Source organism: Thalia democratica, chromosome 4, assembly GCF_965202585.1.
Source record: "Thalia democratica chromosome 4, ktThaDemo2.hap1.1, whole genome shotgun sequence".
NCBI lineage: Eukaryota > Metazoa > Chordata > Thaliacea > Salpida > Salpidae > Thalia > Thalia democratica.
In genome coordinates this window covers 38,647,579-38,661,137 of record NC_139168.1, presented here as the reverse complement: position 1 = coordinate 38,661,137, position 13,559 = coordinate 38,647,579, and the positions used below count along the sequence as shown (strand labels likewise).

The window sequence follows — 13,559 nt, the reverse complement described above, 5'->3', positions numbered from 1 at the left end:
ATTAAAACCTTAACATGTTTTTAAAACTTCAGGTATTTAAAATTAACTGTTCAAAATATAGTTTTAATTGTTTGCTAACAAAAGATCCTAGTAAAGTAACTTCACTGGAATATAAATAAAAACAAATTATACAGTAATCTTCCTTTATTCTACCAACATATGTTTCTGTGTGTCAACAAATCAACACACTTCAACTGGGTTCTGTAAAAATAATTACTGTAATGAGAGAATAGAAGCATAGAATAAAGTAGGTGTATATATGTTTTCATTAAAATAAGATATTTTCTACAGATAATAGTTATTAATAGGTGAAATACTTTATATTAAATCCGACTGTTATAAAACTATATGATATTTTTAATTATTAAGTGTAAAATAAATAAGTAAGCTAAATTACACAACAAAACATAATATAAACAAACAACTTACGTTAATAGGAAAGATAACTAAATAAAAATTTACTGTTGTTAACTAAAGAAAAAAATACATATAACTAATAATTACGTCACAATGTAAATGAGGTTATTTAAACTATTTAATTTGTATTGTAAGAACGTTAATTTTGTTTTTATGTAATCTATTTTGAACAAAAATAAAGCATTAACCATTAGTTAGTGAATCAATAAAATTTAATAAAACTTAACGATGCTGAAGGCAATAAAAGTCACAGAAACTCGGTGTAACATGTATATTATATATTGAATGTTAGTAATGATTGAATCAAAGTTATATAGAATTAGGAAGCAGATTTAGTTCAAATGTAAAAATCAAAAAGTGAAAAAATTAAACTTTAAGGAAAAACAAAACACAAAAAAAACATAATTATTACTAGGCTTACAATGTACTGACCGATAATTAATTTACAGCGATATACATAAAATCATAATGACCTGAATTAAATATATATTGTATTTTATAATTATTAAAATAATTAATTTGTAAAGTAGGAGTCAGCTGTTTAATTTAAATATCCCATACAGATATTTTATATATTTAAAGTAAATTGTGTTATATATGAAAGTTAAAATGTAAAACAACAAGGTAGACCTATGCTAAGTATAAACCTGCAGTAAAAAACCTACTAGCTCTCTTGGGCGTAGTAGGTAAAAAAGCACGGTTTATCTGTGATTTGAATACAGGCTTCCAATTAAACTTGGAACTTAACATATAAAGGTGTGAAGAATTATAGTCGGAGGGTAAAGTGAATATATGAAATTTCAGAGAATAGAAAGTGACTTGTGTGAAATAGATATAAATAATAAATGAATAAAACTATATGATACTTAGGATATATAATTATATTAATATATGTTAAGTGAATGTGTGTGTGTATGTGGAAGGTGAATGAAAAGTATGAAAGGTGAGAAGGCGCCAAGGTGTTATTTGAAGAAGAACCGTCGGTTGTGTGCACAGTTGTTTGAAATATCACGTCTTTTATTTAGTAATTGTTTACTATCTTCTGCTAAAATTGCCATTTGTTCAACGTTGCATATTTGGCAGATCTTGCTCGCGCTACTGATGTTATTGTTGGCGTGGTGGAGGATGCTAAAATTCATCTATTCATTCATTATTCATTGATTCATTGTTGGCGTGTTAAATTTCAAGAAGTGCAAAAGCTAGAATAAGAATTATTAAATTTAACTTTAAATCATAAAACAATTTGAAGAGCATAACATTGTTTAAAAAAAGAACTTTACAATAAATAATATAAATAGTAATTTGGTTCAAATAGGGAACTACATCTGGAAAGGTCTATACTAAGTATCACTGCAATCAATCTGACGCCTTCTCAACAGACGCCTAAATATAGTATAACTCTCTCCGTTATATTTTGTCATATCAGGCGTTTTTTCTTTTAACTGTTATTTTATTTTTGTTGCATCTGACTATTAATTTTCTCTTTACTGTTACTTTATATAATTTAATTTGATATTTAACGAAATGGATCATCAAGTAAACCTGTATTCCATTACAATTTCACAATAGTTTTAAGAATTTTTAAAAGTTTCAAAACATATTTTATTTAGATCTAGAATAAGATTCAATTTCAAAATTTTGTTATTTTATACAACCAATTTTATTCCAGAACATGATTTTTGTTTTAAATTCTTAAAAAGAAAGAGTTTTAGTTTTGCGGCTAGTTCTTTACTATTCTTAGAAATAATTTTAGTCTTGCGGCTAGTTCTTGACTATTCTTAGAAATAACATTGTAGTTTTTGTTTAAAATCTGGAATTAATATTTATCATGATTTAAGTCAATATTTAACTGTTTAAATAAAATTGAATTCGACATGAAAATTAATAAATATGCATTCAAGTGAGTACTTAATATTGTATGATTAAAGTTAGTCAATTAAAAATGTCATATAAATAACTGTTTTCTATTGTATATTAAAGTTAACTAACATGGTTACAAAATATTGTCCACAAATTTTATTTTAAATCTCATTGATGTAAAATTTTAACGTTGAATCTCAGAAAATCAGACTGCTCCTAAGTTTAATTAATGTCTAATTCAGAAGCATACACACACACTTCCTTTTAATTATTAAGAAGATAAATGAACATGAGGCACAAGTAGTTTGTGCCAGAGGCAAATTTTTTTTAAAGGATTTGAAAAAAGTTGAGGATGACTTAAGGCATTTTAAGGTCACTCAGGACAGCATTTTAGTCTCAAAGAGAGGCAATCTTAGATTTAGCGTATAAGGATTTGTTTTGTTTATTAATTGCAAATGATGTAAAATAAATAATTATCATGCAAAATTTAAAAGAAAATAAGAATGATTATAAGTTAGGGTTTTTACATACTTGGACCTGATTTGAAGCTTTGTCAGGTTGTTTGAAAAACTCAGGCTATATTTTTTGACTAGAAAATAAACTTTTAAAATTAATTTATTCTAGATACCAAGTGCATTTTTTACTATTTTATGAGGTTTAAAAGTTTTCAAGCTTGATTAAGAGTATATTATTTTCAGTTATTAGCTTCTACTACTTTAAAAAACTTTGATAAACTCAGGGTAGTTTGTATTTAAAACAAAATGAGCCACTTGGTACCTTTGGGGCCATTACAGAAATTTAACAGGCCATGAGAACATAAATTGAAACTTACACTAGATATTCTTGAGAAGATGGTGACAAAAAAAAAAAAGGGTCTTTGTGTATTTAAGGAAGTTTGCTGAGAGGGCCATAGCTTTTTTTATTAATTTAAAAATAATATGAAAAAAAAGTTTAGGAAATTCTGCTTTATAAGCCTTTGCAGAATTTATAAAACTTTTGAGATATAAGCAAGCAAAGTTGATGAGTTCAATAGGTTTCTTATGGAAGGTGCAATGCAAAAAAGCAGCTAAAAAGTGACTTTTTTTGTAAAGTTTATCTTTTTCAGTTTTAGCTAGTCTTTTTAAAATTTTACAGTTAGTCTTTTACTGAAATTTAATTCACTCTACTAAAGAAGCATTTTTAATTTTGAAAAAATTAAAATCACAATATACCTATTAAAAAATAGTATATTAAAATACTTTTTGTTTTAATACTTTTATAATTCCAACACTATAGTTCTTAAAAAATATTTGGTATGTTTGCTGAAATTTTGAGTTCTTTTTTTAAAAACAAATAAGAAGATTGTTTATAGTATATTATAGTATAATATTTAAACATGCGGGAAAATTTATTATGAAAAAATTGTGGTTCATATATTTGTTTTAAAACTTCAAATTAAGTCACAGTATCTATAAGTTGAATTTATTTATATTATACAAATACTTTCTTATTAATAACTTTGATAAATCACTAATGCTGTTTTTTATAAAACCCCCTGTATAGCCTTCATTTGGAAAATACTTTGAATAAGTAAATAATTACCACCTTCAAAGTATTTTTATGCTATTCAAGTTATTTAACATTATCAAAAAACTTAAACTTAATCAGAGAACTGAACTTAAAAGAAAAATATGATAAGACTAATGTTTTTAAATAGATAAAGGGCATAGGAGGTCAACTTTGTTTTTTACAAATTGGTACAATTTGTATAGTTTTAAATTTTTACTGCTTTACAAAATTTAAAATGAATATTGAGATATAACTGATAACAGCTGGTAATTTGAAAAGTTCCCTAACAAAAGGCGCAAAGCAAATAGCAAAAAATACTATTTTACTATTAATCTGTTTTCTATTTTTTTAACCAGTATTCAAATTTTTCAGTTTTTCTAAAAATATTCAAAGCATTTTAACAAACTTAATTATAAATTTATGGAATACTGTAAATTAAACAAGCTAAAATAAATCTATTAGTTTTAAAAATTTATTGAGCAAACAAAAAAGTCAATACTGTTATGTTTACATTAATAGTATATTACATTTCAAAGGTTTTATTCTAGAAAGATAAATTTAAGGATCAAAATGAAAACTGAATCAGAAATGAAGTCAAGCTTGGGAATTCCTAAGGCAGTATTTATAGAAGACATTGATAAATACATGAAAGGGTATGACAAAAAAGCAGAAACTGCATTAAAAAGCCTTGATGAGTCTTATCACAAATATCGAGTAATGGAAACTAGATTGACACACCAAAAGAGGAGCTTGCAGGTTTCTTTCTCAGTTTAATTATTAAAAGGTTAAAGAATATGTATTAAAAGGGACAGGTCAAATATACAGGAAGACACTTTTGCACAAAGATTCAAATACGCACAAAAGTAGAGAAAAAGTATATTAAACAAAAAAGTTCAACATGTGCAAAAGTTTCTTTGTTGAAAAATAACCCTTTGTGCAAAAATAACCCTTGGTGCAAAAGTTTTTTTTTTACAAATACGTCTTTGTGCTAAAGTAACCCTTTTTTGCAAGTGCATATTTGAAACCTTTCCACTTTTTACACATATTAAATTTATTATTAACATTAATTTAAGAATAACTATTATTTGCCTTAGACCAGCGACCGGCATTGTCTCTTTCTTGAATAACATGTTCCAAAGATTTTTTAAATCCTAAAGTTCTAATAATATTTTAATTATAGATTTTATAAAAGTTTTTTATTAAACAAATTCTTTGTTTTTCAATTGTTTTATGTTTAGATGTTATTAGAATTATATACTTGTTTTTAATTAGTGTATAGTGTGAGGAAGTGAGTGCCTCCTAACTTTTCACTCATAACACAGTTAACACTTTGTTTATATACTTTTAAACTTCCCAAATTAAAGTTTTAACTTTTGACTCACAAATCCATAGAAGTTATAGGAATTTTTTATAAGTTTCATTGTTTAGAGTTTTTTTTCACTTAAAGCTGTTTGGTTATAAGCTTATTACTCATATTTCTAAAATAAGGTAAATTGCTAGTTACTTTGAAGTTTTTGAAATACTTAAATACCTTATATTTTACTATTTATCTTGTCTACATCTAATTTATTGTAAGTGAAAAACTGCTTAAAAAAATATTTTTAAATAATATTCTTTCATGAACTAAAAATTGTACTTATTATGATGAAAAGGTTGTATCTGATTATATAAAAAAATTTGAAAATAAGTTATTAGAAAAAAATATCATCTGGAAACATGAGATTGAGAAACAAAGTTTATAAAAACCTCTAAAAAGGTTGTTTATTGATAAGCTAAGGTTAGGATGATAAAGTTTAAGAACAATTGCAAATTTCAAAAACTAAAAGATTCATAAGAAAATATAAGTTTAAAATGAAGTTGCCCTTTTTGTCTTTTGAATTCAGTACTTCGAAAAGTAAATTTATAAAATCTCCAATTTAGTGCCATTATATCTCAAAAACTAATTTGATTTTTAAAAGATGGTAAAAAACCACTGCTAGCTAATTTTAGATATCTTTTAATTTAGATCAATTTTTAAAGAAGAAGTTTCCACTATTTTAAGTTATTAAAACTAGTTGCTAAATAATTTAAAGTAATCTTTAATAACATTTTGAAAATTTTAAACTACTATTTTTATAAAACTTAAATTTTTATGATATAGGTAAAGTACACTTTAAAAATATTTTTAGAAATATTGTTTAATTTTGAAAAAATTATTTAAAAAGTTATAAAAACAAGTATTTTTTATACTATGAGTTTATAGTTTTAATTTATAGTAATTTTAGGTCACATAAGTTAATGTACAAACGTAATTCAATGATATTTAAATATTTCAATAATGTTTTAGCTCATTAAATTTTCAATAGTTCTTATATTGCAGTTAATAATCAAAAAAAAAATTAAAGTTTTTTATCAAAAAAAGACAAACTAAGTTTGCCTCACCACTCAAATAGCTCGTCAGTGCTTAAATCAACAAAAATTATTTTTCAAATAGTATTAAAGTTTAATTGTTTTCTTAAAAACTATAGTGGTTTTAATTTTCTATTTAAGATATTTGCACATGTTCTTAACACCTAAAAATTACGTGAAAGTTATAATTGATATGTAGCAGTTTTAATAGTAAAATAGTAAACGTGGAGGATGTATAGAAATAAGAACTAAGACTATTTGATCAAATTATTGTTACATTTTACTATAACTTTTTAATGACTTATATTTATATCAGGTTGGAGATAAAATTTAGATTTTTTTTATTATGATTCTTTTATTAAATGCAATAAATCATAGTTTTGTTATTAGAATTTTTTAGGTTAGTTTTTATAGACTTTGTATTATATACTAGATGTTTTCACAGATAATGGAAAAAAAAGTAATTTAAATAATAACGTTGTTAAAGTTAGAGAGTTGAAAAGATACTGTATGCAAAAAGTAAAATTAAAAGTTTGAAATACTTTGTTTTGATTGTGTCTGCCATTAATTTCAATTATTTGAATTCAACTTTTGTAAGATTAAAAAACTTAAGTTTTAATCATTAATTGTTGAGTTTTTTTTTAATAGAACTTTTGTGTTAAGCTGTTTTATTTAGATTTATGCCCTATATAAGTATTAAAATTTTTCATTTGCTTAAAACTTTTCTACTTCATGAGATTATTTTTTTGTAAGTTTGTGGTTTTTAACATAGATGAAGTTTTCATTTTATAAGAAAATTAAATACCAAAAATTACCTCGCACAAAAAAAGAAATTACAAAGTTTTTTATATCTAGAAATTTTATCTCAGTTTTTGTAAAAAGAATTATAGTTTTATATTCAAAGTGTGATGATTTGGTTAATACTATTTTTTGTTAACCATATTACTTATTTTTTCTTATTGTGTGGTTTGCATTCTTTTCTAAGTGATGAACCTGATCCTATAAACATTTCTTGTGGGTTATAATGTTAACATGTAGATCAAAACATGAAAAAAAAAGTTGTAAACTTATAATTATTAAACAAACAGCATATTTGGGAAATAATTTTAAATCGTTAAGTGTTGATGCTTTAGGCTTAAAAATAATTTCGCAAACTAAAGATTTCTCCTTGATGGGCTTGTTAACAGCCTTAGCTTGTTAACCTGTGACCATTATTGTAATAGGGTTGCCACACACACGGGTTACTTATGATAACTTAGGCTAGTCTGAATTTTTCTGGCTAATTTCAGACTAGTTTGAATACTATTTCTAAATCACAAGCTAGATTTTTAGACTTTTTTTGTAAATTGCACATTAAATTATTTATCTAGTTATTGTTTTGGTATTTTTAGGTGTTTAAGCTTGATTTTCAGTATTTTTTAAAAGTTCCCGGCTGATTTTATTTTCTTGCAAAGTTCAAGCGAACTCAGACCAGGTTTTGGTCACTCAGATTGACTTTTTAGCCTTAAAAGTGGCAACCCTAATTTAATGTAATGCACAGGAGATTTTATGTCATATCTCTTTTTGAATGTTACTGATAAATTATATTTTAGAAGATATTTAAAGTGCATTTAATTTTCAAAATAGTTTTTATGATTTATGATAATTAACATTTTTACTATTATTAAATAATGTACTTAACTTATTCTTGAAAACAGGAGCAGATCCCAGAGCTTGAGCAAACCCTTGATGTTGTCAAAACATTACACTCTAGAAGGAACAATCCAAAGCCAATAAAGTCAAAATTTTTACTGGCTGGATCTTTGTACGCAAAAGCAGTTATTCCCCCCACCAACAAGGTTATTTAATTATCATATGTCAATAATACTTTACTAAGGTCTAACAATTTTTTTTCAATAATTTTTGGTTTATTTATATTATCCCTTAAAATTGCAGTAGGCAATTTTCATTTTAGCCTGCTGGCCAGCTTTACCAAAAGTAGTCTTTTGCATGCTGGATTTGTTAAAAATACTCTTTACTTAACTTTTAAAAAATTATAAAAATTCTTTAAAAAAATGTAATGAAATTATTATTTGTGCGTTCCTGTGTACTGAAAATTAAATTAAGAGCATATTTAAAAATAGTAGCTGTAAAAAAGCTCAATTTCAATTGCTAAGAATTAGCCCTTGTGAACCTGAAATTCCGTCGTGGACCAGATTCTGTTGATGGGTCAGAAAGAAAAAAGATTATAAAAATAAAAAAAAATAAAAAAATTGGGTTAAAAATTTATTTTTTGTTTATAACTTTACTAATAACTTTAGCTTGAGAGATAAAAGCAAATTTAGTAAAACGTTTGGAATTGTTGAGATATTTCTATAAATTTCGTTGATGTTTCTAAATGTTATTGATTGGAAATAAACTTAAGTTTTTGGACTTTACTCATCTACTTTCTTTAATTTTGATTTTTGAAAAAAAAAGTTAGGATTTAAATTGTTTTCATTGTTTATTTTAGTTGAACTAAGTAGTTCTTAATTTTAGACAAGTAGTTTTAAGTGTTTCACATTACTAAATAGATGTTTTTTTGTTCTTAAATAATGCAATTGAGCAAACTTTTTTTGGGTTCGTTGCATCAATTTTTTAAGTGAAATTTGCTGTAATATATGATAAAATTATAATTAATTTTAGTATTTATTCTGAAAAGTAAACTTTATTTTCAAGTTTTATATTAAAATATTAAATCAGTTAATTATCAATGAAATAATTTAGCTTTCATTTTTAAATGCTTAAATGTCTGTAATTGAGCTTTAAATAAGTTTCAAAAGTTTTCCTGATGACTTCTAAGAAAGGAGCTGTGATTAGAAAAAGATTAAAACTTTGAAATGTACTTAAATTCTTAAATAAAGATATAAGTTTTATATGAACACTGTGGAGAATTCAGGTTCACTTTCATGTAATAAATTTCCTAACGAACCAATGTTAAGATGATTTTTTTTAAGTGAGTTAAATTGTTATAGGGGGTTATGAAACCATTTTCTACCGTTTATGTGTTTTTATGTGACTTTTTTATTTTATTTTTACTTTTATTTTTGATTTTTATTGTGTACAAACATCTAAATTTGCTCAAAAGTTCAGACTTGGGTTAATAAAAAATGCAAAGCGAAGTAAATTGTAAGAAATGATATAAATAAACTTTTTTTTACGGTTTCACAGGTCAGCTTGTGGCTGGGTGCCAACGTGATGCTGACTTACACGACAGAGGAGGCGTTGCAGCTGGTCAACAAGAACTTGGACGCCGCAAAAGAAAAACTGACGAATGTGAACAACGAGCTGCGCTTTGTGAGAGACCAGACCACCACCACTGAAGTGTCCATGGCCCAGATATACAACTGGGACGTGAAGAACAAGAAGAAAGGAGCGGCTGAGTAGATATTAACTTTTGTTTGATTTGTTAAAATGTTTAAGAAGAGATTTTTGATCGTTTGAAATCTTAATTAACTGTCCTTATTTAAATTCTTATTTAGATGCTGAGTGTAAAAGACAACTTTTAGTTTAAAGAGTGTCTGAATGCATAACCTTATTTTAGTTTATTATTTAAAATTTTAAATCATTGAATGTTAGTGGTTTTATAATTTTTGTGTAAATAAAAGTTTGTATAACTGTTCTTTTAAAAAGATACTCAATTGATATGAAGTAAGAATGTTTTATATTATATTATATTTATGTTAGTTTTATTAGCAATTAGAAGAATGTTTTACTTGGTAGATATTTAAGTTTTGTCAGCAATTGAGTTTAAAAAATACTGTATAAACTCTTTACGGATAAGTTAAAAAAGTATATATAGAAGTTCTAACTTCTTTGAAAGTTCCGGTGTTTCCGATAACTACTTAAAAACTTTTATTGCTTATGATATCAAAAAATTCAGCTTTAAATTCTTTTGTTTTTAAATTTTATTGAGCAACAATATCTAGGTTTAATCTCTACTATAATCAATATTTAAAAAAATTTAACGACTTTAGACTTTTTTAAAGCCTTTATTTTTTTTAGTTGTCAATAATTTCTACTGACTATAAAACTCCGGTAAACAATTCTGACAGACTATAAATTTAAGTAAAATTAAAACATATAAACTTATTTCAGTGTACTAACACAAATTGTTTATTTAAAATATTTTATTTTACTCCATATTAGAAAAAAACATGGTAAATTACATTAAATTATACTGTACTTCTACTGTGTATAAGTAATCTAAAGCCTCCAATATACATGATAGTAACAGTTAGAGTCACAATTTATTTTTAAATTTTAGTTACATTTAATTTAAAGTAAAACTTGGTTTTTAGTGTAGTTAAACATGTAAGTTCTTCACTATTGTTTTGATATTTTTAACTTTAAGTAATCATTAGTATAAGATGTAATGTTAAAAGTAGTGATGTACTGGACTCACTATCCGGGTCCGGCCAGATATTGCCATTTTTGTCTGATATCCGGATCCGGCTGAATTCTAATTTAAAAAAAAAGTCCGGATCCGTTTCCGGCCGGACTCTAATTTGAAAAAAAAGTCCGGGTCTGGCCAGATCCTAACAGAGATCCGGCCGGACCCGGATCTAGTTAGTAAAAAAAAACATACTGAAAAGTAATTTTTCAAAAACAAACCCTGTGTAAATTAATAAGAGTCATTTTCGTCAGTTAAAATTTAACACCTACCGTGATTGGCTCATTTTGTACACGTGACGAGTTTACATTTGTTTACATTTAAACTATGAAATAAACATTTCAGAAATGCAACTCTTTACATATGTTGTAAAATTGAAAACTTTGGAATGAATACTTGCATTGTTTATTGTTTTAAGTCAGGGGTCGGCAGGCAGTTGGTGGTCGTGGGCCAAATTTCAAGTTTACAAAGTCTTCGCGGGCCGCAGTTTTAGTGACATTTGAATAATCTTTTGGTTTTAGTTTTAGTCACACCAGAGAAAAGTTTTACTATTATTCACCTTATCATTTTAGATAACTTTTAGCTATACATAGAAAGACTATTTAAATTAAATAAAATTAGAATAAAATTTACATTGACTAATATACTTAAGTGTTAATAAACTATGTACTTTCATAAGCACTTACTAAGTTAAATTTAATACTTTTGTAATTTTACATACAATTTAACTCTCTATAAAAACCAAACTTGAAAGACAATTTATTAGTTACTTTTATATATTTGTTATATTATCAACCCCTTTTTTCATATTTCTAAGAATATTAACTTCAAAAAAAAGTTTTTGCGTGTTAGATAGTTTACATTTTAGTAATTTTAGTAAAATTTAGTAATTAGTTAATTTAATAAAATTAATACCTGTTTGTATTATAGAAAGCTAGAACAAATTCTTTAACATAACTAATTCTCGAGTACTTAAATAAAATATCTTATTAGTAACTAGTCGTTTACATGGTTGTCACTTAAAAAGCAAAAATGTCTGAGTTGTATCGAACCAGCCTAAGTTCATTAAAAGTTTAAAAATCTAGTAAATCGTTGTAAATTAGGCTCAAGTACCTAGTAAAAATATCATCATCATTAAAAAGTACACAAAGTGTAAAAAAACAAGAAAAAACTACAATTAGTAAACTACACTACAGTCATAAAAACTATTCAGGGAATTCTAAGATTTATTTAATATGTTTTAAATAAAAGTTTCACACACATCTGAGTTTTCAAGCTTTTAAAATAGCCTGTTTGTGTAGCAACCCAGTTAAAACAAAGTTCACAACATAAAGAAATAACGAAACTTATTAACAGTAAACAAATTACATGCCAAAAAAATATAAGTCAGCTGGAATGGACAATTAACTTTCTTAAACATTTTTAACAAAAGTATAAAACTTAATTGAGTCATTAGCGAAGAGAAAAACTTTTTTTTATTAAGCATTACAGCAATTCTTTATCTGCAATAAGAATTGAAAATTATTAGTTGTAAAATAAAAGACGAGCAACAAAAAAAAACGTTAGTTAGGAGTTATTGCGAGAAACGATAAAAAAACAAATCACCAAAGTCAGTTCCAACAAGGCACATGATTATTTTCAGTAACTACAGAATTATCAGAAAAAAATTGTTAAGGCAAGTTATAAAGTAGCAAAATTTATTATTAATACTTTATTATTAATAATAATGAGATACCGTTTATAATTGAAAACTTTTTTAAAGAATTTTTGTTGGCAGTAGTAAAAATTTTTTGTTTATTTCTTCAATGACAACAAAAAGTCATATTTAGGAAATGCATTAAGGTTATAAAGTCGCATAAATCAAATTATGACTTTAATCAATATTTTAAGATAAGAGCACTGATAGAAAAACTATTGCTCATCTGAGAATTTTTATTAGAGATGTTTTTTTAACTTTGACACTTTAGTATAATTTCTTGGTTTAGTTTAAACACGAAGCACAACAATCGGTGAAATTTTACAAGTAAAGGTGCAATGCACCAAAAGTTTTTAGAAGTACAATTCCTTCTTTTATTTTTAGTATAAAGTTTAATTAAAGTTTAAAAAGTGTCTTATAAAGTATATCAATATTAAAAAACACTGTTAAGCTACTTTAGTATATTTTTTAATAAAGAAATGTTTATTTGCTAAATTTTTTGTGTCAAATTAAAATTTCACTACTTTACATGTAAAAATTGTTTGAAACTCCAGGCCTTTTCAAAAATTCTCAAATTCAAATTTTTTTCCAAAATTTTTAAGCATAAATTTTCAAGTTTAAAGCTTGAACTTGATATATTATAACATATATTATAACTGAAACTAACACTTTGGGTTGAGCAAAACTTACATCATAAGTTTAATTTGCCACTCTTTTAAGCAAAAAAGCAAGCCTGAATTAACAAAAAAATTCCTAATATTTTTGTATACAAAAAACAATTCTATCCAAAAACATATAAAATGACTTAGTTGGCCTGAGATTTAAACTCTTCAAATAGTGATAGTCTGAGTGTCTGTCAATGTTTATAAACTATCTCTAAGTCTAGTTTATATTAAATAGGTAGCTCCATAAAACAGCAAATGTGTGTATTGATATGCAAAGCTTTAAAGTTAACTTAGTTTGACAAAATCAATGTTTGAAAAATGAAAATGTATACCTAACAAAAACTATATTAGTTTATGTCATATATATTGTTTTAATTGTGTCTGTACAAATTTAGATATTACATGTAGAAAAAACAAACTTAGAAGATTATGCATGAACTAAACTTAAACTAACTAAAGTATTTTATAAAAAGTGGTTTAAAATATGAGCATTTTTTTAAGTTGGTGTGCATATAAATTAGTTCAAGTGCAAAGAAAACTTCTAAAAAATTAAAATGTGTCAAAACAAAACTTA

At 25.2% G+C, this 13,559-nt stretch overlaps 1 protein-coding gene across 1 annotated transcript; it reads left to right on the top strand.

Annotated features, from left to right (window-relative positions):
- The first annotated feature begins 4,364 nt into the window (after positions 1-4,364).
- On the top strand, positions 4,365-9,854 carry LOC145834300 (prefoldin subunit 3-like). Its single transcript, XM_082941697.1, has 3 exons — positions 4,365-4,581; positions 7,911-8,051; positions 9,403-9,854. The coding sequence occupies exons 1-3, from the start codon at positions 4,396-4,398 to the stop codon at positions 9,616-9,618; spliced, it is 543 nt and encodes a 180-aa protein (XP_082797823.1). The 5' UTR covers positions 4,365-4,395; the 3' UTR covers positions 9,619-9,854.
- The last annotated feature ends 3,705 nt before the right edge of the window (positions 9,855-13,559 follow it).